This window comes from Lytechinus pictus, chromosome 19 (assembly GCF_037042905.1).
Source record: "Lytechinus pictus isolate F3 Inbred chromosome 19, Lp3.0, whole genome shotgun sequence".
Taxonomy (NCBI): Eukaryota; Metazoa; Echinodermata; class Echinoidea; order Temnopleuroida; family Toxopneustidae; genus Lytechinus; species Lytechinus pictus.
This window is the reverse complement of record NC_087263.1, coordinates 8,910,391-8,938,103: the sequence shown is the minus strand read 5'-3', so window position 1 is coordinate 8,938,103 and position 27,713 is coordinate 8,910,391. Positions and strand designations below refer to the sequence as shown.

Here is a 27,713-nt window from a genome sequence, read left to right as displayed (position 1 = left end):
CATTTGACCTTTATCATTTGACCTAAGACTTGTCAGTGATACTAGATTACCCCTATATCCACATTTTATAAACTGTATCTAAACTTTGAAAGTTATGACAGTAATATAGTATTAATCTCCAAAATGGCCAAAGTTCAATAACCTTAAATGACCTTTGACTTTGGTCATGTGACCTGAAACTGGCATGAAATGTTCGGTGATACTTGACTACTCTAATATCCAAGTTGATGAATCATATCCATAAGCTTTCAAAGTTATGATGGTAATTCAACAAATACCCCCAACATGGCCAAAGTTTATTGACCATAAATGACCTTTGACCTTCGTCATGTGACCTGAAACTCGCACAGGATGTTCAGGAATACTTGATTACTCTTATATCTAAGATTCATGAATCAGATCTATAAACTTTTAAAGTTATGATGGTAATTCAACAGATCACCCGAACATCACTAAAGTTCATTGACCTTTGACCTTGGACATGTGACCTGATATCCGCACAGGATGTTTAGTGATACCTGATTACTCTTATGTTCAAGTTTCATGAATCAGATTCATAAACTTTCAAAGTTATAATGTTAATTTAACAAATACCCCAATTGGCCAAAGTCCATTGACCCTAATTGACCTTAGTCATGTGACTTGAAACTCAAGCAGGATGTTTATATACTTTAATAACCTTATGTCCACGTTTCATGAACTAGGTTCATATATTTTCTAAGTTATGATGACATTTCAAAAACTTAACCGTAGGTTAAGACTTTGATGTTGATTCCCTAAACATGGTCTACGTTCATTGACCATAAATGACCTCTGACCTTGGTCTTGTGACCTGAAACTCGAAAATAATTTTAGATGATAAGGATCGTAAGCAGTGGCGTACCTAGGATTTTCCACAGGGGGGGGGGGGGGGCAAAACCGTCCGCCAAAAAAATTGACAAGCCAAAAAAAAAAAAAAAGGTTTTCAATCACAATTGAAGGATTTCGTACCAGAAAAAAAATTGACAAAAAAAAAAAAAAAAAAAAAAAGGTCTTCAAACTCGTCGGGGGGGGGGGGGGGGGGTGGGGGCAATAAAGGTCTTCAAGCTCGTCAGGGGGGGGGGGGCAAAAAACGTCTTTCAAGCTCGTCAGGTGGCAGGGATACGTCCTTTGCATGGGTTGTGGCTCGTCAGGGGGGGGGGGCAGACTGCCCCCCTGCTCCCCCCGTAGGTACGCTAGTGATCGTAAGCAAGGATTCCACTTTGGCGAGTTGGAGTTGCGAGTCATACGCGAGCTCTAACTCGCCTTAGCTCGCACAAGCTCGCGCGAAATTTACATTTTTTCCTGGAATTTGCTTCAGTGACAAAAGACTTAACATCGAGTTCACTACGCTCGCTGTACGAGTGAACCGAGCGCGAAACGAGTCAGGCCGAGCTTAGTACGAGTTGCGGTGACCTTTATACGACTTAAAGCGAGCTATGAACGAGTTATAAAGATTTTGTTACGAGTGATAAGAGTTTCATTCGACCAAGGGGCGGGATATGCACATTTTTGGCACTCAAAGATGGATGCCGGCGGCGGCGTCAACACCAAATCTTAACCGAAGGTTAAGTTTTTGAAATGGCATCATAACTTAGAAAGTATATGGACCTAGTTCATGAAACTTGACCATAAGGTTTATCAAGCATTACTAAACATCTTTCTTGAGTTTCAGGTCACAAGACCAAGGTCAGAGGTCATTTATGGTCAATGAACTTAGACCATGTTTAGGGAATCAACATCAAAATCTTAACCTACGGTTAAGTTTTTGAAATGTCATCATAACTTAGAAAATATATGAACCTAGTTCATGAAACGTGGACATAAGGTTATTAAAGTATATAAACATCCTGCTTGAGTTTCAAGTCACATGACTAAGGTCAAAGGTCAATTAGGGTCAATGGACTTTGGCCGATTGGGGTATTTGTTAAATTAACATTATAACTTTGAAAGTTTATGAATCTGATTCATGAAACTTGAACATAATAGTAATCAGGTATCACTAAACATCCTGTGCGATTTTCAGGTCACATGACGAAGGTAAAAGGTCATTTAAGGTCAATGAACTTTGGCCATGTTGGGGGTTTTGTTGAATTACCATCATAACTTTGAAAGCTTATGGATATGATTCATCAACTTTGATATTAGAGTAGTCAAGTAACACCGAAAATCTCATGCCAGTTTCAGGTCACATGACCAAAGTCAAAGGTCTTTTAAGGTTATTGAACTTTGGCCATTTTGGAGATTAATACTTTATTGCTGTCATAACTTTCAAAGTTTAGATACAGTTTATAAAATGTGGATATAGGGGTAATCAAGTATCACTGACAAGTCTTAGGTCACATGATCAAGGTCAAATGTCATTTATTGTCAATGAACGTAGTATTGTATCATTGTATGAATTGTGTTTTTGTGAATAATTATTTTACAGTAGTTTTCAAAGTCAGCACTGCTACTATATTGGATAGCGTGATGCAGGTTAGACTGCCAGAGGCGCTCCACTTGGACCTTGTCTAGTTTGATGTCTTGTTCTTTTACCTTGGCTCTGCTCGTCATTGACCTCCTCTTCCGTTTCAATTGTCTCTTCCTGCACTTCTTCTACCCTTGTTTGAATGTCATCTTCTTTCGCTGTTTCCCTACCTGAATGGCCACAACTCTTGGATCTTTTTGATCGAGGCATATTTCTCTCCTTATTTCTTGAAAGTTGTAATAATGCAGTGGCAACAGCCTTTTTAAAAGTACGTGTACATTGCGTGGGTCAGTTAAAATGAGCTCTCACTTTAAAATAAACTCCTCAAAAAAAGTTTGGAAATCCGACTTTAATCAAAACTCCCTCCTCGGTTTTAGTAAATATCAATGGTTATTAATATCAATGAATAGATCATTTAACTTTCTTTAAAATGATACCCTATATGATATGATTATGGTTCACATGGAGGTGCAGTGCCGTGAAATGTGGAGCAAGGTCAAAATTCACAATTAAGTTGCAAAGTGACACAATATTGAAAGTCACTGTTCCTTTTTCCGTGGTGATGAAAAGGTTTTTTAAGCGGTTTCTTTTGAGTTTGATCGATAATCCCGCCTCGGTTTTAGTAAATATCAATGTTAAATTAATATCAATGAATAGATCATTTTATTTTCTTTAAAATGATACTTTCCATGATATGATTTTGGCTCACATGGAGGTGCAGTGCCTTGAAATGTGGGGCAAGATCAAAATTCAAAAGTTGCAAAATGATACAATATTGAAAGTCACTGTTTTTTTTTCTTCCATGATGATGAGTGAGATTCTCAGCAATTGTTTTCATGCACCTTAACATCAACATTCAAATGGAATCATACAGACCTCTCCACAAGCAAACACACAACAAACAAACATAAACCACAACAAAACATTATAAAATGAAAAAGCAGAGGTTTGATTTGAATGGATTTTCATCTTTATTGACTCAGACAAAACAATCATGTTCTGTATACCCTTCATGATTATTTCTGCTCGTTTTGCAGCTTTTCACTTCAGACTTCATCCAACACTTTTCAATTTTGCTCTTTTTTGATGGCATGATCATAACAAGCATGTGATCATTTTAAAGAGAATCAAATGATCCTTTGAAAGATATCAAATATGCATTGTGTAAAATTTGGAGTCGGGAGAAATTAATGGCCAAACTCAGATTTCCAAACTTTTTTGCTCGTTTTGCAGCTTTTCAATTCAGACTTCATCCAGCACTTTTGAATCCTGCTCTTTCGTGATGGCATGATCATAACAAGCATTGTAGCATTTTAAAGAAAATTGAATGACATTTTAAATGATGTCACAATGCAATGTGTAAATTTTGGAATTGGAAGAAATTAATGGCCAAACTCAGATTTCCAAACTTTTTTTGAGGGGTTTATATGTGGGGAAAATATAGATCACTGGACATTTATCATTCAGCTGGCATGCCTCTGAGCACTTGCAACGCACTCGGAATAAACTCATACGAAACTCGCTGTAACTCGGGTGCTCGATCTAAAGTCACGCTAATCTCGTGGGCACCTCCACTTGACTCGTAAAACGATCGCAATGCTCGTATCTCGCTCTTGAAAACTCGGAACGCACTCGCGTATACTCAGATGTGGCGAGTTATTACGAGTTATTGCGAGTTTATCTCGAACTTCTTACGAGTTATTGCGAGTACTGAGAGTATATAACGAGTTTAGGTGAGTTCAGCACGAGTTACAGCGAGTAAGCAAAATTTTTGAACATGTTCAAAAATTTTGAAACTGCTCACGACTTCAAGGAGAGTTGTCCCGAGCTTAAACGAGCTCCGCCGAGCCATGCCGAGTTGTCGCGAGTTATCCCGAGTTTCATGGTGAGCTTTATGCGAGTTAGCGCGAGTGCCTCATTTTGGCAACTCGCTATAACTCGCCATAACTCGCGATGTTAACTCGCCAAAGTGGAATTATGGAAAACAAGTTTAAATTTCAATTAAAATAATTGTGGGACGAGAAAACTCATAGTTAAAAATTAGGGACGCGATTACGGTTTGACGGACTGGTTGTGTAAGGAAGAGTTGAGAACAGTTGTTTAAAAACTTAGGTAATAAACTGTGTGAGTGCATGGAAAACATAGAGATGGCAACTTGCTATTCATAAATATCCTGAATTTTCATTTGTATAAGTTTGAAAAATATAGGTCTGATCGGCTGATCGGTTTGTGAAAAGGGAGTGAGTCTAAAATGATACGTATTGCTCGATTCTGGAACAGAAAAAATATATTGAGATGTGTTGAGGAAAATCCTCCCATACAATATTCCAATTATATTAAATGAGATACAATTAGAGTTTGATAAATAATGAAAAGAATAATGAGGTATTTTTTTCAATCTCCCTATAGCACCATAATCAGAAACAGATTTTCATAATTTGTATAAAATCAATTCATTTCAAAATTGTACATAGCGCAATGCCCTATAAAAATGTTCCCGGTTAAATAACAGCAAATAACAACGGTTGGTGTGTATTTTTGTTAGGGTTAGCGTTATGACAGTTTCAACATTTCTTTCCTAGTGGATGTCGGAGTGTACTTTCTTTTTTGGTGTATTATGAAATATTCTACACCTCTTTCTCAACCGGATTAAAACGTTAAAAATACAGCAAGAAATGCCAATTCCAACAGAACATTATATGGCAATTATTAAAATGGTAGTTCTTCCACTATTAATACTACTTTACATTTGCTTCTATCTTTACTTTACTGCCAAAAGGTGAAAGTATAAGGAGATTAAGTTTTTTCTTCTCTCAGTGATCGTAACAAAACTTGAGTGCACGTAAAACGCAGCTCTTCATTCATCGGAATCTTACCATTTGTAAATCCTCAAAATCGAATATTGAAATCAGACGACCGAGCAATCGAAATGACTTGAAGTCCTCTGGTTCTTACAACATACGGGTACTTCTTTGATGAGATCGATGCCGTACTGCAACCAAAGTACATTTGCTTCGCAATTCAAAACACATTGTTACCTATCACATCAAACACTGATGACGTCATACTCATGATTTACTAATGTAACTGGCATTTATAGAGATGGTTGGAGGCGTTTAGGGATATGTACCTCCCAGAAAACTTTTAACCCCACCCCCAAAAATAAATTAGGAGAAAGAGAAAGAGAAGGAAAGGGGGAAAAACTATGTGTTATTTTTTTAATATGCCAAATCTAAAAAAAAAAAAAATTATAGGTCTAAAAAAAGATAAACATTTTACTCGCTTGCACCTGTTTGTTGCTCCAACCAAAATACCAGCCCCCCTTTTTTGGCTCATTATGCTACTCATTAATACCCCTGCATTGGTATATGGCTTCAAGCTTTCATAATTTGCACTACCCCCAAAATAAATAGACTAAATAAATAAATAAATAAATAAATGAATAAATAAATAATATATATAAATGAATACAACATTTATTGATAATTAAATAAATAAATAAGTAAATAAATAAACAAATAAGTGAAATAATAAAGAAAATGGATGTACGATCCCGAAAAGGCTTTGACTGGTGTAAGGTGACACGACATATGCTCCTGTCTTAATATCTCAGAGGGCATAAGACTAGGTTTGCAGTATAGTTTTTGGTTAGGAATATTGTGAAGATTAGGATTAGGGTTTATTTAGTTTTGGTGAACTGTAAAAAAATATTGGGTAAAGTTTTTACCACCACGAGGGTAATTATGTGTCCAACCAATTTGGGGAAATATTTTACCCATGCGGGAAGCAAATTGTCCAGTAAGGTAAAAAAAAAAGCAGCAATTACTTAAGAGTGGGCAAAATTTTCATCACATTGGATAAATAAAAATGCCCAATAGAAATGCCCAATGTTGGTCGGACACATAATTACCCTCATGGAGCATTTTTACCCAATATTTTTTAGAGTGTGGTTAGCATGGTTAGGATTTGTGTTTGGCTTAACGTGTCGCCGTACACTGCAAAAACTCCGGTGTTGATTTAACACCAACCCGGAATCTATATTATGTCCACACCAGAGAGGTACTGAAACAACACCAGTTTGGAATCAAACCTATGTTGTTTTAATACTAATTGATGTTGTATAAACACCTTTCTGGTGTTAGTCCAAAACGAAACTGGTGTTGTTTAACACTTCTCTGGTGTGGACATATATAGATTCAGAGCTGGTGTTAAATCAACACCGGAGTTTTTGCAGTGTAGCAAATGTCATGAAACCGATTTTAAGTATGACGATTCGTTTTATTCATGTCCCAAGCCAATCGCTGGATGACATCAAACATCAATATCGTAACTGGACGTGTTGAAAGTTCAAACGTTAGATGAGGTCATGAAACCACTCTTAAATGATAGGAATTGAATGCGGATCAGAAGAATAAAATTCGGTAAAGTAGTGGTCACGGAACTTTGCTGGAGCGGCGAAACAAAATTCCTCACCGCTCGTTGCCTATCACCACCGTTTAATAAAAGTTGGCCGTATATGCTCGGCCACCGCTGATGGTCCGTCCTACCGCTCCGAAAGTTTTGAGCTGCACAAAATATTGCGAGCTGTGAGGAGCGGGCGATGTTCCGCTCCCGCAAAGTTCATCCCCGCTCCAATAACGCCCAGTCAAAGTTTGGCACCACTCGACGCAAGTTTGTGGACGCAGAAAATCTTGAAAGCTGGACCACCGCTGCGGTGATTAACCGTTGCACAAACTTTGGTAGAGTTATGCGTTTTACGAGCGTACACGGGATTGCTGGAACGGTGTCGGGAGTTGAAGCAGCGATCCATTGCGGTGGTGAACTTTGGTTTGGCGTTGGTATGGAGGTTTCACCGCTAAAACCAACGCTCGCTACCGTTAAACCAACGCTAAAGCAACGCCGGCTGCAGCGGTGCACCGCTAAGGCAACGCCCGTGTTTTCGATTTTTTTTGTCAATTTTGCGCACTTTGACGACCTTCGCCTGCTCAATAAGAAACACATTTAAAAAAAAATTCCACTCGTTTATTTTCATTTCCAACAATTGTAGAAGTCTTTTTCTGTTGTACATTTTGAAATATGAGTGAACGATAAAACATCTTTTGAAACAATTACGTACAACAAATACGATATAATTATACAACGGATTGGTTATGAAGGAGGCAGAGAAAAAGATGCGATTATAAAGTGTTGCTTCCAGTTAAAAACATTCTTATCGAAAGTATATACTAAATAAAAAGAACAAAATATTAAAGTGTTCAACATAATTTACTAAATGTTTCCTTAAAAATGCATATCACAGTGTCAATAAGTTTTAATAAACATTTCCGTAAAAAGAAGCAAAGTATTATAGTTTTATCAAGTTTTACTGTTTTTTCCCCCATAAAATATAAACATGCTTAGCATGAATTGGCTCTAATACATGGTTACAATCCTTTCCTTCAGACAATGTAATAAGATGCCGGGATAAAGTAGTAGTAGTAGGAGTTGTTGACGATGATGGCGCTCTTCCATCTCTCCAGATTATAGGCGCCAGTCGGTTCGGACCTTCTTCTTCTTCTGTGTTGAATTCCTCCGTTCACCGGAGAACTGCAAGCCTTTAGTTGCAGTACAGCATGGTAAAATAATGAGCTATTAGTCACTGTTTGCAGCAGCTTGATCAACAAGGCGCTGTCTTGAGAAATGTATATTAAACACAAATTGAAGAGTAACATGATTAAAGTCAGGAAACTGATACGAGACATTGCCAATGACACCAAGGAGGATAAGTCTAGTTCTTGCAACACGAAGATAGCAGTCTGTATTTGAAAAGCTTGAGAGCACTTTAATGGCATCCTCCTGAAAATGTTTCAAAAGATAATTTCTAAGATGGGTATAGGCTATGCATTCACTAACAAAGTGAAAGACAGTTTCCGCAGGTGCATGGCAAGCAGGACAACTTGGGTCGGAAACTAGTCTGGAGATCTTGCACAGTCGACTTTGGGTGAGATGGGTGCTGGTAACTAGCTGAGCTTTCATATTGATGGCTATCCGGAGATGAGCAGGGTGAATGACGGACGGGAATACATGGTAGGGAAGCACCAAGTCAATATCATGGAACAGAAGAACCATAGAGATATACAGTGCGTCCCACAAAAAAAAACGAAACCGAGATTTGTCGATGATTTATCATACCTTCATCACAAATACAATAGACAAATGACCTACCATTGTAAAGCTTAGAATCTCCTCTTTCATCTGAAATTACTTAGATTATTTCTCATTCACGAATGAGTGAGCAAAACAATTTGAAGAGGGGATACCAAAAGTCATTTGGCGGGCTGTATCTGGGTTTCAAAAAGAAAATCACATTTTAAAAAGTTCAATATCTTCTCTTAAATTTGATACCTCAATTACAGAAAATGGTCAAGAAATAACAAATTTCTGGTTATTTGAAATAAGGCTTGAATTTCAATAATTTCATAAAATGAAGAGGTTTTACAGGCTAGCGTTCAAACTCACTCGACACTCCGTTTCGTTGACGATCAGCCATGCATTAAATCTTTTGTCAACTGTGCGATAGCTTCTATGGGAAACCGGTGAAAACACGTTTATTTAATGAAATTATGGAAATACAAGCATTGTTTCGAGGGAACATAACGTTTTTACTTCTTGACCATTTTTTGTGATCAAGATATCAAATAAAAGAGCAGATATACTAGGACCCTTATTGTTTCTTTTGTATATAAATGACTTGCCAAACGTTAGCAATATTTTAACTTTTATCTTATTTGCTGACGATACAAGCCTTTTTCTTGCCAGTAATGACCCTTCAAACGTAGGATTTTTAATCAACTCTGAACTAAGTAAAGTGCATTCCTGGTTTCTTGCCAATAAATTATTGATAAATCTTGAAAAAACTAATTATATAATTTTTAAAACAAAAAACTGGAAAATTAACCAAGACTTGATTAAATTGCATATCAATAACAAAGAAATGAATAAGGTAACTTCATTAAAATTTCTTGGTGTTAAGATTGTTAATAACCTTACGTGGAAAGATCATATTAATGAAATATCATATAAAATGTCATGTGCTGTTGGTGTTATGAGTAGACTAAAGTTCACATTGCCACCTTTTATTCTCACTAATATATATAATACAATGATCTTGCCTTATATAACCTATTGCAATATAATATGGGGAAGCACCGCATCTTATTTACTACAAGAAATATTTTTAATATACAAAAACGTGCAATAAGAATAATCACCAATTCAACATTACTTGCCCACACAGACCCATTGTTTTGGAAGCTTACAATTTTGAATATATATGATTTACATCGCTATTTTGTTGCTTGTTTTATGTATTCTTATTCTAAAAGGACTTTACCTGATATTTTTAATGATTTTTTCACCCTTAACAGAGCTGTAGTATAAATATGTATTCAACAAGAAATATCAATGACTTTTATCTGCCAAAATATACATATAATTTTTCTAGAACTGTTATTGGATACGAAGGACCTGTCATCTGGAATGATTTGTCATCTGAAGTTAAAACTTGCTCCTCTATATTGACTTTTAAACGTAAATATAAATCATATCTTGCCTTGTGGTTTTTTCTTTGTTTTTTAAATGTTTTTCTTTTGTTTGTTTATGTCGATGTTATAACTGATTAATCACCATTAATTTGTTTTATTTAACCAATGCGCGGAACCAAAGGGGATTGGCCTCGATAGGTCTTTGGCCTTTGCTAATACCCTACATCCACTGCATGCTGGTTCTACTCTTTCTATTTGTCACATTGATTTGTTTTGATTGTTTCTTATTGTTCATCTAATATTGTATGTTATTGTTGAATATTTTTTAATGGACGTGAATAAAGTGAATTAAATTGAAAATATTGAACTTTTTAGGCATGTGATTTTCTTTTTGAAACTCAGATACCCCCCGCCAAATGACTTTTGGTATCCTTTCTTCAAATTGTTTTTGCTCACTCATGCGTGAATGAGGAATAATCTAAGTAATATCAGATGAAAGAAGAGATTCTAAGCTTTGCAATGGTAGGTCATTTGTTTATTTTATTTATGATTAAGTCAATATAAATCATCGCTAAATGTCGGTTTCGTTTTTTGCGGGACGCACTGTATATTACTAGTTTGCGTTATCAGTATATATTTCTATGGTTCGGACTTCGGCAAAGGAAAGCCCATATGACGTTAAACCATTTGGCGACGATTAAGTGAATACATATTTTACCATTATCGTCTTGTGAGGGTGCATGCCGTTATTGCAATTTGATGCAAAATATTTTGCGCAACTCATGGAAAGAAAATATTTTGGAGAACTAAACTCACATTGTTTACAGTTATATTTTTATTATGTACTCTAAAAAATCAACTGAATAAATCCTATTTATGGAATTTCTGTCATATAATTTTCCGTATATCAAATCAGTAGATTATTTCTCATAACCCTATTTAATATGTTATCAAATTATTGTATTTGTCATAACTGCTACGATGAATGATGTATGCATGCTAGCTAGTTCTTAATGCAATAGTTTATGTCATGTCAGACTTTCACCTATCACCATTACATGGACAATTAAACCTTCGACCTAGATGCACACGACGAAATACATTCGCTAATTGCGCTGTTTTCTCAATAAAGTACGGCAACAGTCAAAATATTCGCATACTTTTGTTTAGGGGTGGATACATTTCAAAAGGAGAGCCATTCGCGTATTAAGGAAAAGTTCTGTTAAGCAAAAAAAAAAAAAAAACGATAATAATTTTTTTTGAAATAAAGGTATTCACTCTTAAGTTACTCAAGAATGAAGGTGATTATGTCATGAAGGGGGGAGGGGCATGGGTTGTATGAGCCCCCCTCTTCATGAAGTAGAAGGGGAAAATACAAAATAATACACAAAATTCAACCTCGACGGAATTACTACAACGAAAAAAATCACACGCTTAATTTGGATAACAAGAAATATTATGTTAATCTATTCAAATCATGGACTTACAATAACCAAACAAGAAACATGGTACTTTCTGGTGTATAAATTTAGAGATCCATCCATCCAAAATTAAAAAAATAAAGATAGTGATAACAATACTTATTTTAAGGATTGATTCACAGCATGAGCAAACTCGTACAAAATACTTCAAAGAAAAACACCGAAACTTATTCACAGTATTCCCAAATGAGAAATGATATTGAAATAGCATAAAAAAGGATATGCCAAGCATATAGAAATGTTAACCCTGTGATACATTTTGGCGACAAATAAAGACATTCGCAAAATATTAATGATTATCATGATCAGAGATAATTTTACCACGCAATTGTAAAGCCTGGATGATTCAGTTTGACTGGAGTAAAATATAGCATTCATTTCATTTAGCAATACTATACAGAACAATGAGATATGTATGCAATGAGGTAGCCAAAACAGTATATAAGAGGTCTGTGTAGATCACGTAACAAAAGACTCACAATGATGCAAATTGAGAAAATATTTCAAGCCTGAGACAGCCAAACGTGTGGGGAGAATAAATATTAGGTGAATTCTGCTTCAGTGATATGAAAATAGTTTTGTGATCAAAGGATAGGCCGATGAAAATTTACATGCATGATTAATTATTGTCCGAGGACCCCGCAAGATTACAGTGCGTGTAAATCGTATATATAGAAACGGGACATTTTAGGAAAAAAATGGAGGATTTTGTAAATTGGTAGAACCGTAAGTCTCTTACCAGTTTATACCAACACGACGATTGTGTTCGTAGTTTAGGATGTAAAAACAAAATAGACAAAGACAAATCAGTCTGAACTGATTTCTCCCTATTGTTCTTTGCGAACATGTATAGTAATTTACATTAACATTAATGTACTTGTACTGGTATTTCTATCTCCAACTTTCTACTTCTAGTGCAATCAATTATTCAAATACTCTTTTTAAAACACATAAATTTCATTTTCAGGTTTATAATTTAATTGTCCATTTTTGTTAATGATAATACTCCAAGATTATATCATCTATTTATACTGTTTTACATGATGTCTTGTGTATACATACAGCATGTACAGTCAACCAAGTTACTCAACCCATACTTATCAATCATGTACATTTTCTCAGCTTCAAATTTAATTGTGGTTTCCTAAAAAAATAAACGGTACATTGCACTGTATACCTAGTTTACAACCAGTTCGTAAACTCCTTGCCTAGCCAAAACAATGCCCCATCCACTTTTTCTTCTAAACCACCTTTTCTTTTGATTACAATCTTATTCACTGTATTAGCTTAACGAATGAACTTTCTCCATCAATTCCGATTCTTAATGATACTTCAGAACTATCAAAACCATTATCCACGTTTATAAAATACATATAATGACTGGTCTCATTGTACACTGTCAATTTTCTCAAATTATTGTAATATTGTGTACTTATCTTCTTTTAAATATTATATTACTTATTATTATTACAGACCAACCCTTGGTACTTATAGCTTGGTCGGGGAGGGAGACCCACCGTTCACAGTTATCAAGTTAGCCTGTCCCAAACCAAGGCAGCTAAGCTGCATGTATCCACCCACGATATTCGCTTGCAACATAAATAAGTATGCCCGACATATACATATATAACTCGAATGTTGTGAACAAACATGCAATTCAAAGTCTATATTTTTGTAGTAAGACATTTCATCTGTTAATCTTGTGAAGATAGATAGGATAAAAGGAATCAAGAAAAAAATCCACCTTTTTGGAACCTGAATCATCTCACTTTCCCTATCTTAGGTTTTCTTACGGTCAATGGTCGATATTGTGCTAAATTTATTTATTTATTTATTGAAATATCTTTATACAGGATAACAGGCTCAGATTGACTGTTTTTCAGCCTGGTCCTGTTAACATAAAATAACAATATATACATAATAGATAAAAGAGTAACTTGGGTCCTGTACAGTAATGAGTGAATTCAATAACATTTAAAATCAGAATTATCGCTAATACAAAATTGTTCAAAGATAAAATAAACTACCAGTCACAATTCCCAGACTCACCACTACCTGCCTCAGCCAGAGAACAATAGAATCAGTGGACCAAATCCATTGCTCTCCGGCCGAAACAGGCAATAGTGATTCAAAGAAAGGTGACTGGTACTGTATTCATTTTTTTTTTAATTGATGAAATGGGAAAACTATCATATCCTAAATAATAACCGTAAACGAATATACATGTACATGTACTAGCCAAAATAAAAGGGGTATAGAATTCTTTTGAGAAAGGGGGGGGGGGGGGCACTTTCTACTTCTACTTCATTTTCTCTGCCTCCACTTTTCCGGCATGCAAGTGTATAGTGCTCATGTTGTATTTGGTAATTTGTTCACAAAAGAGTTATGTTACAAAAGATGCAATTGGAAACTAATTTTCTCCCTAGTCTTCGTTGTGTACTCTAATTTCGTGTTTTCTCGCAGCAACTAGAAGGTCAATGAATTCCTGGCCGAGAGTATCACAAAGGACTTTATCTTGGACCAAAGCAGCGAGACCTTCCTTCATATCACAGGGAACTTTGGGTGTGTTTGAAGGGATTTCCGTATGGGCGTTTCCCGTGCATTCATCTGGGAGAGGTATCTTGTTGATTATACCATCCATTCCTGCAGCAACGGTACCTGCAAGAATAAGATATGGGTCTGCATCAATCCTTCCAAGCCGATTTTCTATGTATGATCCACTTGGTCCATCGCTCTTCTTGACGCGGAAAGTAGCCGAGCGGTTGTGTTTGCCCCATGAAACGTATGACGGTTCTACCGAATCGACCAGTTCGTAAGCACCGAACATATTGATCCCGCTAACGGTGGAAGCCATGAGGGGTGTCAACGCCCGTGCGTGAGCAAGCAAACCAGCAATCCAATGCTTAGCCGTGTCAGTAAGGTCACCAGTTGTAGCGTTGACTACCACGTTACCAGACTTGTCCCAAAGAGAATGGTTCAAATGAAGTGTAAACCCACTCCCAGTGCCATCGGGATCGGCAATGAATAGTGCTTTATATCCGTTGCAGAGAGCGATTTCTTTACATGCATCCTTGCAGATAACGGCCTCATCTGCAGCCTTTATTCCAAATGAAGGTTTCGTCGATACTTCAAGAGATCCGTCGGGGCTCTCAGAATGTATAGCATCCACAGTTACCCCGACCCGCGGCAAAGAGTCAAATAACCTCTTGATGTAGTCCCTGGCCGTTACAAGGAGGACGCTACTGGCACAAAATCCAACCCTGTCTTTCACTAGTTGTTCACCTTCGGAGCCGCAAAGACGGAATTCCAATTCATAGCCACTCATCAGTGATAAACCCAAACCCTTCAAATGTTGGAGTTGCCTGTTCGCCACATTCCTCGGATGCTCAACCACGAGGTCTTTCATATTAATGTGATAGAGTACTGTTAAGACAGCTGCCGTATCCTCAAGCCAAGGGATAATCCGAAAGGTGCGCAGATCTGGAAGGGCACACATATCAGAGAACCAATAGTTTTTCTTGAAATTACATTCGAATCCTTCTCCTACCGGATCTTTCATGAAGCAGATCGGTGAAAAGAGGACCCCATTCCTTAGGATCAAAGACACTTCTTCCAGAGTGTTTACGGCTACCATCTTACATCGCGTGATGCCATTGATGTCAGTGAATTCCACGCGGAGTACCTTTATTCGTTCATCTTTGACATCGTTTACAATACGAAGCAATTCTTTCGAATGAAGAACTTTATCTGTAAAGATGTAAATTGGAGGCAGGATATAAAATAGGAAAATAAAGTTGATTACGATAGTCACAGAGACGATTCGTGGTAAGATTTAGAGAAAAATACACAAGATCATTAAAAATACATTACGCCGTATTTTCATCAACTGTCAATAAAGTTTGAAATATAAATGCAAAGAAGCGGCGCGCCAGAGCTCCAATAAAATTTAGTGATTTGAACCGTTAAAATCATATCTCTTTTAGATGCATTAACTTTGTATACTCTCATTCCAAACTATTTTCCGTTTGGATGAAATACGTCTAAAGGGAATTCAGGGGTAAAACGGGCGCTAGTTCAACTTATTCTCATGACAAAGTCGCCCCAATTAATGAGATTTGCAAATATTTTTGAAAGGAGGTTTAAACAACTACAACATATTCCAGATGAAGACTATGGGTGCCTTGTACATTAAGACATCACAGATTGCAAGCAGACATGCATATGAAGGTAGGTCCCATGTCTGTGCACCTAACTTTTTACGTTAAGAAAACACAGTTGATAATGTTCCTCATGAGTAAGTGTGCCGAATATCTCATAAAACGTCAAATAAATATGATTTTCTTGAAGAAAATCTCGGCCATACATTTTCAGATTGAACAAAATAATTGATGCCCAATGTTTGCGCACGCATTCACTTTATACACGATTCGGGGATTTTGATTAAAAAGGACTGCATTTTTAGGCAGCTTACATGAAATGACGGGAATTCATTATTTTTCTACCATTCTGAGTCAGATTTTTAAATTGGTTATCGTTCTATGTATTGAACGTGTAAAGTTTGTGGACTTCTTTTACTAAAATCGTGCAGATATGCGTGTGCACAGACAAGGGGGACTGCGCAGACTTCCGAGGACCTTATACATATATACATACATACACACACACATACATGGTGTGAGGATAAGTTGACGTTATAAAAGTGGAATGGCAAGCGTCGTATACAAAATGTTTTATCATGTGGTTTCATGTATCTTGGTCAAAAACATCATTTGCCAGGTTAGCTGGCCTGTTATTGAGAACATTGGATGGACTTTCCTCCCCTGCCCCCATATAGATACGGCAATGAGGTTAATTACCTTCTTTTCGGCTTTCATTGTTGTTCTCAGAAAGATCCAAGATCGTAGATCGTTTTGATTTTTGGCAGTGAAAGGAAGAACATCCGATACCCATTCTGAAATGATACGACGTTGCTGTGGAAGAGAAGATGGAAAATATGACACAAATATAAATTTATATTGTTCGACTGTGGCACATCGAGTGTAGTATTTCATGAAGTATCGTAAACCGTTTTGTGAGCTTCTGCGCAGTACGCAGCCTGGTATGTCAAGGTAAAGTAAAAGTAGTATGTGAATATAATGGTTTACAAAAACGCGGTTTGATTTCTATATTTTGTTAACTTATATGGAATTAAAACACACATTTCAGACTTTGAAAAAAAGATGATCTGTGCAGTGACTGAACAGCGCATCTTTATTCACAATGGTTTTCAAAGTTATCACGATACAGTCCCGGGATAAATTTCATGTATCCATTTACACAGAAGCATTTGATTTTTATGACCTATGTTACAAAACACGTGCGGGCAGCAGGCTTGTGACCCCGTGAGTGACCCGAATCTGACACACTGGAAATCACACTGGAAATAGGGGTGGAATCGAACCCACGTCTTTCAGATTGAAAGGCGAGAGTCATAACCACTAGATCTTGACGCCCCCACATTATAGTAAACATATCCCAAGTGGACAGCACCGCGACAGTCGCTGGTCTAGTCCCGCTGATATTATTATGGCTTGCCTAGCGAAAGTTTGTTGCGGATATAGCGAGGCGAGGTTATCCCGGGGTAGTTTATTGCGGGTCTGAGAATTCACACTGAAGTCAACACCGCTACAGTCTCGGGACAGTCCCGGTATTGTAGCGGTGTTTATGGCCAGTGTGAAGACGGTATGAAGTAACTTTAAGTGATGAATTCTTCTTTGGAAATTATGGACAAGTGAAAATTACATTGTTTTGAACGTGTTTAAGTCGAATTCATCTATACTGTCTGCATGGTCTATAAAACTGTATTACTACTACAGACCAAATGGTTTTGATTGCATTTTTTATGGTTATTTCTAACGGGGAGGGGAGGGGGGGGGGGGGGGGAGGTGGAAAACAAAACGTTTGTACTGACATCGCGGAGCATCTGTCTCGTTGCATAACATATATGGAAGCCCCTACTTATTGCTGCTACAAGGTGCAAATGCTCTGGAATTGAATACAGTTTATCAATTTGTTTTTTGAAAAAAAAGCCTTCTGTTGCAATATTAAAGTAACAGGGATCAGGGGCGGATCCACGAATTTTTGAAAGGAGGAGGGGGGAGGCCCCGTAATATGCACAAATGGTGCGTCCTGACAGGGGCTGTGGTGGCCCTCCCCCAGAAATAACTGAAAAAAAATAAACCCTTATATGCGATTTCAGCGTTTCTGAGGTCATTAAGAGGCCATAAATTACATTGGTATAATTTACTTTTCTTTGTGTTTTTAAGCGCTTCTCTCAAGTCAAAAAGGACACTTTTGGCCAGGTTGCCCCAAAATAGGGGGCAGGGGCCGGCTCAGCCCTCCCCCTCGGATCCGCCCCTGGGGATTCCATGTCTGTCATAAGGTGCAGCTTAGTGACGAAACATTGAAGTTTACTGGTGGGCCAATTTCCCAAATCCCAACATTGTCTAGTTCAGAATTTCGTAGAACTTAAAAAAAAAAAAATTGTCATCAGGCATTCACATGTGAGAAGATTTCTGTATATGAAACCACATCCATACGCGTTTCATTTCATAAATCATTCAAAGTGTTTAATACAGGGATGCTCCGGGCTGAAAATTGTATTAATTTATTACATGAAATTAGGTGTATTACAAAAATTTCTATCAAGAAAAAAATAATTGGATTGACAACTGATTAAGTGCATTAGTTATTTCTTGCTGCAACTTATTTCATCGTAATGGAGATAAATCATTTTCACATTTATGAAAATAATGAAACAATTATAATTTCATGTGACAGCATAAGAAAAAGGAAAGTGGGGATGTGACATCATCAGCCCACTTAAAGCTAAATGAACGTAGTTGCAGTAAAACACTGATTTCAGGAGAAAGTCTGTAAAACCAAGGTAAAGTATTGATATATCATCGTGGATCTAGAGCTGGTACAGTTACATAAACTGAACTTTGTGAAATCCTAATATCTAGCTAAAAAACGATCACACTGAAGATCGCCAACACAGATAGGCACACGTGGGACAGTGTATTATTATTGCTGGAATAAAGACCCGACGGAAGTGACCGAATCCGCGCTTATTTTGCTTATTTCTCAGCAATTACACAATTTCTTCCAGAATCCTTTGGCACATATTTTCTATTCATACAAACAGACACTTTGGTGATCATAATATTAAATTCTGTTAAAAGTAATTTTGAGATCGTTCCCAAAACTGGAATTTACCTTTAATGAATATTCATGAAGACATGACTAAAACTGTTTCACCGGAATAAGGCAAATCTTTAAAATTCAATAACAATGAAATTTTCAGCATTTTGCTTTCTGAATTTTACTCTAATCAATCTAGATATATTGTCAGCCCGGATCATCCCTTTAAGTTTTGACCACCAGCCCTTTGATGCCCACGAAATTGATGGTATCACACTTCACAATAAAAAGCAACAATGTATCTGTGACCACCTGTTTGTACTTCTTCAGAAATGGATTAAATTGTCATTCATTGTTGCGCCTTTCTGATGTACAAAAAATATGTGTATTTTGAGTACATGATTTCACATCAGAACGGTCACCAACATTAATATGTCCTTTAAAAGCGTGGGACTGCTTTTTGACACGACAGTGTATAAATAGTCAACATTTATTTACGGCATATTCTTTAAAAAATGCATTCTGCTTCAAAACTATTATAAAGTTACGGTTCGGTGACATACGTTCAAATTATTCAAATTCAAATTCAATTTATTCAAATTCCATTCAATAAAAATACAAGATACAATATCAGAGAAATACATAGTAACAAAACAATTAAACGTACATAAATATAAAATGAAATTTGGGAGACTGCAAAAGACCGAAAGGTCTTGACGAGGCAGACCCCGAGTGCCATCATGGCAATACATATATTGCATAGGTTAAAATGATGACATGAACAGGATGAAAAAATATATATACGAATGTCCTAACCCCCCTCCCCCATCGGGAACGGGAAGCCAGTGTAACAATATATAAATTATCAAAATACACTTTAATATGATATAATGTGTTTTTTAGCTTACGTTTAAAAGAATAAAGCGAAGAACATTTTTTAATTTCACAAGGCAGCGAGTGCCAAACATCAGGTCCTCTATGTCTAATGGATTTATAAGCAAGTACTGTTTTGGGATTACTAAGATGAAAATTGTTAGAACATCTGGGATTGTGTTCATGAACCTGGGTATTGCGTATAAACATTGAATCAAAATTGCTTGGAACCAAGTGATTATTGTAATTGAACATAAAATTTGCAGTTTGTAAGATATTGATATCAGATATTTTTAATATGTTAATTTTTTTGAAAATTGGATCAGTATGGGCTAAGTAAGGAGAACCTGTGCAAATTCTTACGGCTCTTTTCTGCAGTAGCAATAAGGAATTAACATTTCTTTTGGTTCCACAACCCCACGCAATATAAGCATAAGATAAATAAGATAATATGAAAGAATTGTACAATAGTATAATAGACTTTGGCATTAACGTATCTTTAAGTTTAAACATTATACTAATCATTCTAGGAATATGAGTTCTTAGATGCTGAAAATGCAAATTCCAGTTTAAATGTTGATCGAGAACAACGCCAAGAAATTTAACATTAGTTTTCCTTTCAATTAGGGTATTGTCTATTAAGATTTGGCACTGGTCTTCAATAATCTTTTTGATTGGGTTGTGAAATATAATATAATTGGTTTTACTGAGGTTGAGAGATAACTTATTACATTGTAGCCAGTTGGTTAGTTTACGTAATTCTACATTGATAGTGACGATCATTTTATTAAAATCATGATGAGAATATAACAATGTCGTATCATCGGCAAATAACACATAGCTAAGTATTTTGGAAGAATTTACAATGTCGTTCATATATACTATAAAAAGAAGCGGCCCAAGAATGGATCCTTGTGGGACGCCACACTGGAGTTCTAAAATTTGTGATTTATTTAAGTCGACCTCAGTGTATTGAATTCTGTTCTCTAAATAATCTTTGAACCATGCAAGAGGCGTACCCCTTATACCATAACGTTCAAGTTTATGTATTGATATTGAATGATCGAGCGTGTCGAACGCTTTTGAAAGGTCCAAAAATAATCCAGTTATATATTGTTTTTTTGCAAGGGATTTGGTTATTCTATCATATAAGTCCAAAACTGCTAATTCAGTTGAATGTTGTCTCCTAAAACCATATTGGGCGGTGCAAAGTAATTTGTTTTTGTCTAAAAAATTATATACCTGGATACACTCCTAGTACCAATGAGGTCCAAACATTACATGTATGGACCTCATAGGCGACATCTGTAGTATTTTGTGTCAGAAATCTTTGTGAAGATGATTATTTGTGTATTATAACACAAGTACGAGCTATCGTACTGTCTATTCATTAAAATTTTTTTAAAGAAAGTTAAAGCATTGTTAGCAATAAAAAAAAAATTGAAAGAAATGAAGGGGAACTTACATTTTGACGACTTTTTCCAGATTTTATTGCCAGTTGCTCTTCACTTCTGACTCGCGATCGAAGCTGATATGCAGATCACGTGATACGCGTTCTCGTCAGCTGATCGGTTGGTTATTCTTTTCGCCAGACGTTGATAATTATATATTTCATAATGCTAGCATTCATCGCAAATTTAGGTAAAAGAGATTGAATTTAAACAGCGCAAGCTTTAATTTTCTCAAAAATAACATTTAATTGATTGCACAAGTTTCGCCTTGGAACAAGTAGGATTAGGATCATTTGGTCCCATGTTTGCGTAACTACGGGGGGGGGGGGGGGGGCGGGGTGTCCCTACCACTATACACCCACTAGCCAGCAATTATCGTTTTTTCTCTTTTTTTTTAACCAAAATACCTCCCCCCCAAAAAAAAACAAAAAAAAAAAAACAAATTGGGTTAAAGAGAAAGAGAATTGAGGAACACAATATGCTTTATTTTTTCCTCTTTTACTGTTTAACGAGACTTGTAATCAAATATTAAATGGGGCTTAATTAGAACAGCCTTTTTTAAGTCAATTAATAAAAAATATTCCTCCTCGGGATTTGAGCTTTCATGAAATATGAATCTTTTTCATGACTACCGAAAGCGCTAAAAATGTCCAAATTTTTAATTGGTATATAAAGCTTTAGCTCATGCGTTGCGCCCGTCTTATTTTAATGTTATACAATTTTATGCTTTTAATGAATTTCTAATTCTCAGATCTTGTCGCAATCCGATTGGTAACTATAATGAATGATTATTATGTTTCATGAATTGTTCAAAATGTGTCTCTCTATCAGTTTTGAATATAAAAAAAAATGTCAGCTCATGCTTTTTGCTCGCAATATTTTGATTAGTAAGAATTTCTTCTCTTGTATATGCGAGTTTGAGTAAATAACTAGAGAGAGAGGGGGGGGGGGGTCCCTCACCTACTTGTCCTCGCTTATTCCCAATTTTTTTATATATTATACTCGTGTTCAGAGTGTTTCAAAGTCTTTTCTGATTTTTTTTAACACTTTTTATTGTCTCGGAGCTTCCCTCTATTTCTTTTAACTATGATGTAGCCCTTTTTACTTGTTTCAATTCTTTTATGTCTCATTTCATTGAAAACATAATTATTAAACTGACTGACTTTATTACAAAATTTTGATATTATTTTGTCTTGTTTGTTTGGCTTTCTTTTTTTCTTCTTATCCTTCTTCTTACTTTTTCCATTTCCTTATTTTCTATTTTATTTCATTTCATGAGGCATCCGCCAACTTATATACAACAACAACAAACATATTTATTCGGTGGTGTGCCCCTCTAAAAAGGGAGGAAAATAGGAAGGAAAAAAAAGAAGAAGGGAAGGGGAAAAAAAAGAAAAAAAAAGAAAAATGATGATGATGAAAATTATCTTGGTGATGATGATGGTGGTGGTGATGGTGGCGGTGATGATGATGATGATGATGATGATAATGATGGTGGTAGTGGTGATGATGATGAGAATGAAGTTGGTGATGATGGTGATGATGAAGACTAGATGTAATTTTGTTATTTTGTCTTTGAAAAAATTAAGTAGTGCATAGGTGAATTTATTTAAAGTTAATTATGAAAATAGCAGAAAAAATAATTTGAAAAATTGGTATGCGTTCAGGAAAAATCCATCCCCCACCAAAAAAAAATTAAAGGTGAGATTTTTTAAATAATTATTTGTGACGGCGTAGGCCTTTGCGAGCAGCTATATCGGATATAATTATGGTAAAAAGTAAATGAAATGCCAAGAAATACGTGATAATGAATTTTATTGTACATTCAGTATATCAATAGATAACTTCATACTCTCTCCAAAAAGAAAAAAGTGGGTCATTACGGACCATTAAAAATGGAAAATTTTTGCATTTTGTATTACATAGAATATTGAGCAACTGCTCGTTTATGACGTCACAAATCAAGCATTCGAAATTCTACTAACTCCATTTTTTTTTTAATAACACCTTCACCGATGTTTTGAAATTATTTTTCTTTGGCCTATATTTTCACAATCTTTTTATCAAGGTGAAATTCCCCTTTACAAAACAGTATCCGCATGATCAGTGTGTAGCGGTAAATTATTCACCTGATAACTATAGACCTATCTATAATTCATGCGGCTATGTTTAATAATATATTGCTGTGAATAGAATGAATGTCATTAAAAACATAATCTCACTGATCACTAATGCCAGCTCGACGCGCGAACTGAAAAAATATATTTTCTGCCCCGATAATTTGATAACCCTAACCTAACCCAATTTCTAAGTATTTTTATCATAAACAGGATAACTATAGACAATTAATTAAAAACTTGATATTCTTTTGCGAAAATGAATATGAAGGACAACTTTTTAATAAAGAACACAGTTTTAGAGCGTGATTTATATATACAACCGCTTAATCCTGTCACTGTCGGTATGACATGAAGCAGTTGGAATTTTCTGATTCCATCAGCTTAATAATTTTTGCAACAGGCGCCAGTCCAACAAACAGACAGACATTTGCCCAAACAGACAACATCTCAACCTCTGCTCATTTCTTTTTGCACGGACACATAAAATCTCGACCTACCCATCACTTTTCTCACTATTTCCTCCTCCCTTTTATTTTCCATTAATTTTTCTTTCGTTCACTTTTTTTCTGTCCTCTTTTTCCTTCTATTTTTTTTTCTCGTCTCACCGCTTTTCCTCATCCCCCAGCCCCCGACGCCCACGCAGATTCGCAAACAATATCAAGTGTACTGTTAGGCAAGGGCGGAAATCTCTCCCCAAAGGTAGCCGGGACCAGGGGCTGGAAAATTTGACAAGAAAAAAACAAACAAACAAAAACAAAAAAGAAGGTTTATCACCCCAAAAAGAAGGTCATCTTGACCAAAATAAATTTGATAAGCAAACAAGCAAAAAAAAAAGGGCACCCCAAAAGTAAGATCGTCTCTTCCAAAATACATATTTTATTTCGATTTTGAATGAAAAGACCCAAAATAGTAGGGGGATGACATTTCATAATGTGTCCCCCTATACTATTCTAGGTGAGGGGGACATGTCCCCCTGGAATTTGCGCCCCTGTGGGTGGGGGGTGTTGCGCCTCCCTTTCGGAATCATTATGGAAGAGTGTAAATACTCGCTGTGATTTCGATCTCATACCTATAAAAAAAAATAGAACAGCTACGCCTTGAACACAGGCCAAAATGCCTAACGATTTCTCCGCGGCATTAACAACTATCGTAAAGGGCGCTCCATTTATCAATAAAGATGGATGTTAAGCTGTCTATGGCGACAAAATTTGCCGCAAATATTTACGAAGAATTGTGAGAAATGGTCTGAAAATGCAACAAAAGAACCGGTGAGTACCGATTAAACATTATCAATTTATTTAATAGAACATATTTCATGACTACAACTCAACAATTTCTAGATAATATTGCTTAGTTCTAAGCTAGGGCGGCCCAAATGCGCGTGAGTGGAGTCCCAGTTTATTAGCACGGGTAAGTATTGGGGTGTCGCCTAGAGTGCCTGGATATGGATTATTCTTTCTAAGATTTTGGATAAAGAGGGTAAGATAGATATAGGTCGGTAATTTTCACATTGGATACGATTTCCCTTTTTGAATATTGGTACGACCAGTGCTAATTTGAAAGAATTCGGATAGCATCCAAGAGACAATGATAAGTTGAAAATATGACATAGTGGTTCAGCTATAAAAGAGATTATTTGTTTTAAGATAAGTGAGTTAATATCGTCATGACCACACGTTTTGGTATTTTTAAGGGATTTTACTATGGATATAACTTCGTATGGTCTTCCGAATCCTGTCAACTGAAATGCCATCTATTATATGATTTGCATTAAAGTACACTGTAAAAACGCGGTTTAAAGTTTAATCATGTTGTTTAAGCCCGTCACTCTAACGATTGTTTAAAATTATTATAAACAATTGAGCCTTATCCTGAAATAAGTCACCTCTCTTCTCGTGTGTGTCGGTGTGTGTGCGCTCGTTGTGTGCAAAGTCAATGGGAGAGGAAAGAAGTCACCGCCGCTGAATAAATATACGGCAGTGAATGCATGGAGTGGTGACTTAAACCAGGATGGGCCCCCAACAACTTGTTGTTAGAGTGACAGGCTTAAACAACGTGCTATTTTTTTTTACTTTGTAACGATTTGCAGAAATCATTGTTTGAAAAAACAATATAAGTCTACACCTGATGAAAATCGTCTTCTACGGGACCTGCAGTGAAATTTACAATCATTAGAATGAAGTATAGTGAAAAAGCTGCTTTATTTTCTTATCTCTTTAAGATAATTTGTACAGAAAATTTCATGAAGAAAATTTGAATTGATCCTACCATCAATAATCGCAGAGAACGATATGGTGAGGATAAGACCCGTCCAAGGGAAGTTTTGAGTTGTCCTTTCCAGCTTAAACGAGAACTAGAATGTTCTTTCCAGTTACAAGGGTTACTATCAGGTTACTGTATGTCTCATCCCCATCCGGTTGTTGGCTGAACTGCTGTTGTTTCTTTTGATGTGTCTTTTCCTGGCGTCAGCGCGTGCAATCCAACTTCAGAGCGCTTTAACTCAAGGAGACAATGATTCCGGGAAAGAAGAACAACATCATTCCCAATAGTTAACTGGTTAATGCAATGAGCCACGTCCGTTGCCATGTCATAGCATTGATAATCAATGGAAGCATGCATATAGCTCCCACAAAGAAATCTCCGTAAATACCAACACCAAATCCAAATTGCCTTACGGCTAAATCCGTTTAGGCGATGTATACAATTCCTTACCGTGACCATCCCCTAGTTTGCAGGCACAGACCCTGATTGGAACTTTGATCAACAAGTGTGCCTCCACGCAAAGACTAGCACATACAAAACTTGCTGTTCCAATACTGAACGAGAGGGCCTTCAGTACACAAGGCATGTCAGTAGGCTGCACATTCAGACCCTTAACTCGAGTGAAGGGTTTGCCCAGCAGACTAACCACCCCCTTGCTCATGAGGCAATAAATGCTTTAAGAAACAATGTTCTACTAATCATTCCCAATTCGTATTACATTGAGATAATTATGTTTGCATTCGAGTCCACCATTCCACGAAAACTCTACATACCCCGCACGGCTTTCACCAGTCTTTCACCAGAACGGTTCTGTTTGATTATAGTCAGTGACGTAATTGAGCCAGAAATTTATAAGCAAGAGCCCACCCCCCCCCCAAAAAAAAAAACGTGATAGATTTCAACATATTTTGAAAATCTTAGCATATTTCACTTAAAAAAAATAAAAAAAAATACTTTTCTGTTGTTTATTTCTTGCATAGGCGGATCCAGGGGGGGGGGGGGGGCGAGGGGCCCGGAGCAAAAAAGGGGGGGGGGAAAGAAAGAAAAAGAAGAAAAAGAAGGGGAAAAAAGGAGGAAAAAAGAGGAAAAATAAGAGGAGGGAGACGAGTGAATAAAATAAGGTCAGGGGAAGACTTAGAAAATGATTAAAAAATATATGTTTCATGTCACTTTATTAAATTTTCACTCGCGCTTCGCGCTCGCACAGCCTGCTCGATGAGATACATATCTTGCTCAATAGGCTGAGATGTTGCTTAAAATATCAAGTTTTCAAGTCAATATACAAAACATATTTTAGCTTGGACATCGAGCTTTTATTATTTGTTTGATTTACAAATTGATTTTTTTAAAGTGCTATGTAAAATGTCCGTTTTATGGTGTGAATATCATTTGCAGCTTTTTGCGCTGTGCGCGTGCATTATTTGATTTGCCAAGTAGGCCTACATATTGTCTTTGTTTATTCCATAAGATTCTTTATATATTAATTCTGTAACAAACTACTTAAAACTACTTTTATGACAGTTTATCAAAAATTTCGTCTCGCGATTTACGCTTGCATTAATAGTTAAAATATATCAACTCATAAATCCTATTTATGATTACAAAAGAGCTTAAAATATCCAGTTTCCAGGCCTCAATGTCAACAAATTTCACTCACTCATTAGGCTTATTACATTAATAAATATAATAAAATTTTCATGAATTCCTAATAACTAAATTTTTTCAGAAAGGACTATCGACAAGTTTTATATCGCGCTTAGAAAGAGGAATAGGAAGATAGTCACCATTTTCATATGATGACAAAATGTCCTTAAACCTAGAATGTCCAGGTCCTAGGTCAAAATAATAAAAATAGTCAGCTCGCGCTTCGCACTCGCATCATTTATTAAGTGCTATCAACATACACTTCACAATTTCCCTGCACAGTGCTTTAGATAGTGCTTAAATTCACCCTTTTCATACCGGAATATCAAATATTTTCCGCTCGCGCTTCGCGCTCGCCTTATTAAATGTATTCAGAATGCCTAGATTCTGTCTAACTCTAAAACACACGCACACATGTTCATTGAGATACGCAATTTGATCTTTATTCAAAACGTGCTAAATTTATCCAGTTTGCGCTCGCATTATTAATGTAGGAAGATACTAAATTACCCTCTCCTTTTTCATGATTTACAAAACATGAATAGAGTGTCCCTTTTTTAGGTCTGAAATCTCAATTTTTTCAGCTCGCGCTTTGCGCTCGCATCACTTGTTTAGTTATATACCTACACCGTTTACTTACATTATTTACAAAACATGAATAGATCGTCCCTTTTTTAGGTCTGAAATCT

General features: G+C 36.3%; 1 protein-coding gene across 2 annotated transcripts; it reads right to left on the bottom strand.

The window, feature by feature from the left end:
• Positions 1 to 12,447: 12,447 nt before the first annotated feature.
• Positions 12,448 to 25,786, bottom strand: LOC129282405 (lengsin-like). Of its 2 annotated transcripts, none has more exons than XM_064113921.1 (3): positions 25,333 to 25,786; positions 16,349 to 16,464; positions 12,448 to 15,239 (listed from the first exon to the last, which is right to left on the bottom strand). In XM_064113921.1, the coding sequence occupies exons 2-3, from the start codon at positions 16,440 to 16,442 to the stop codon at positions 13,915 to 13,917; spliced, it is 1,419 nt and encodes a 472-aa protein (XP_063969991.1). In that variant the 5' UTR covers positions 16,443 to 16,464; positions 25,333 to 25,786; the 3' UTR covers positions 12,448 to 13,914. The 2 variants fall into 2 exon arrangements, with proteins under 2 accessions (XP_063969991.1, XP_054774276.2); XM_054918301.2 differs by having other exon boundaries at positions 16,349 to 16,462; positions 25,387 to 25,786.
• Between the last annotated feature and the right edge of the window lie 1,927 nt (positions 25,787 to 27,713).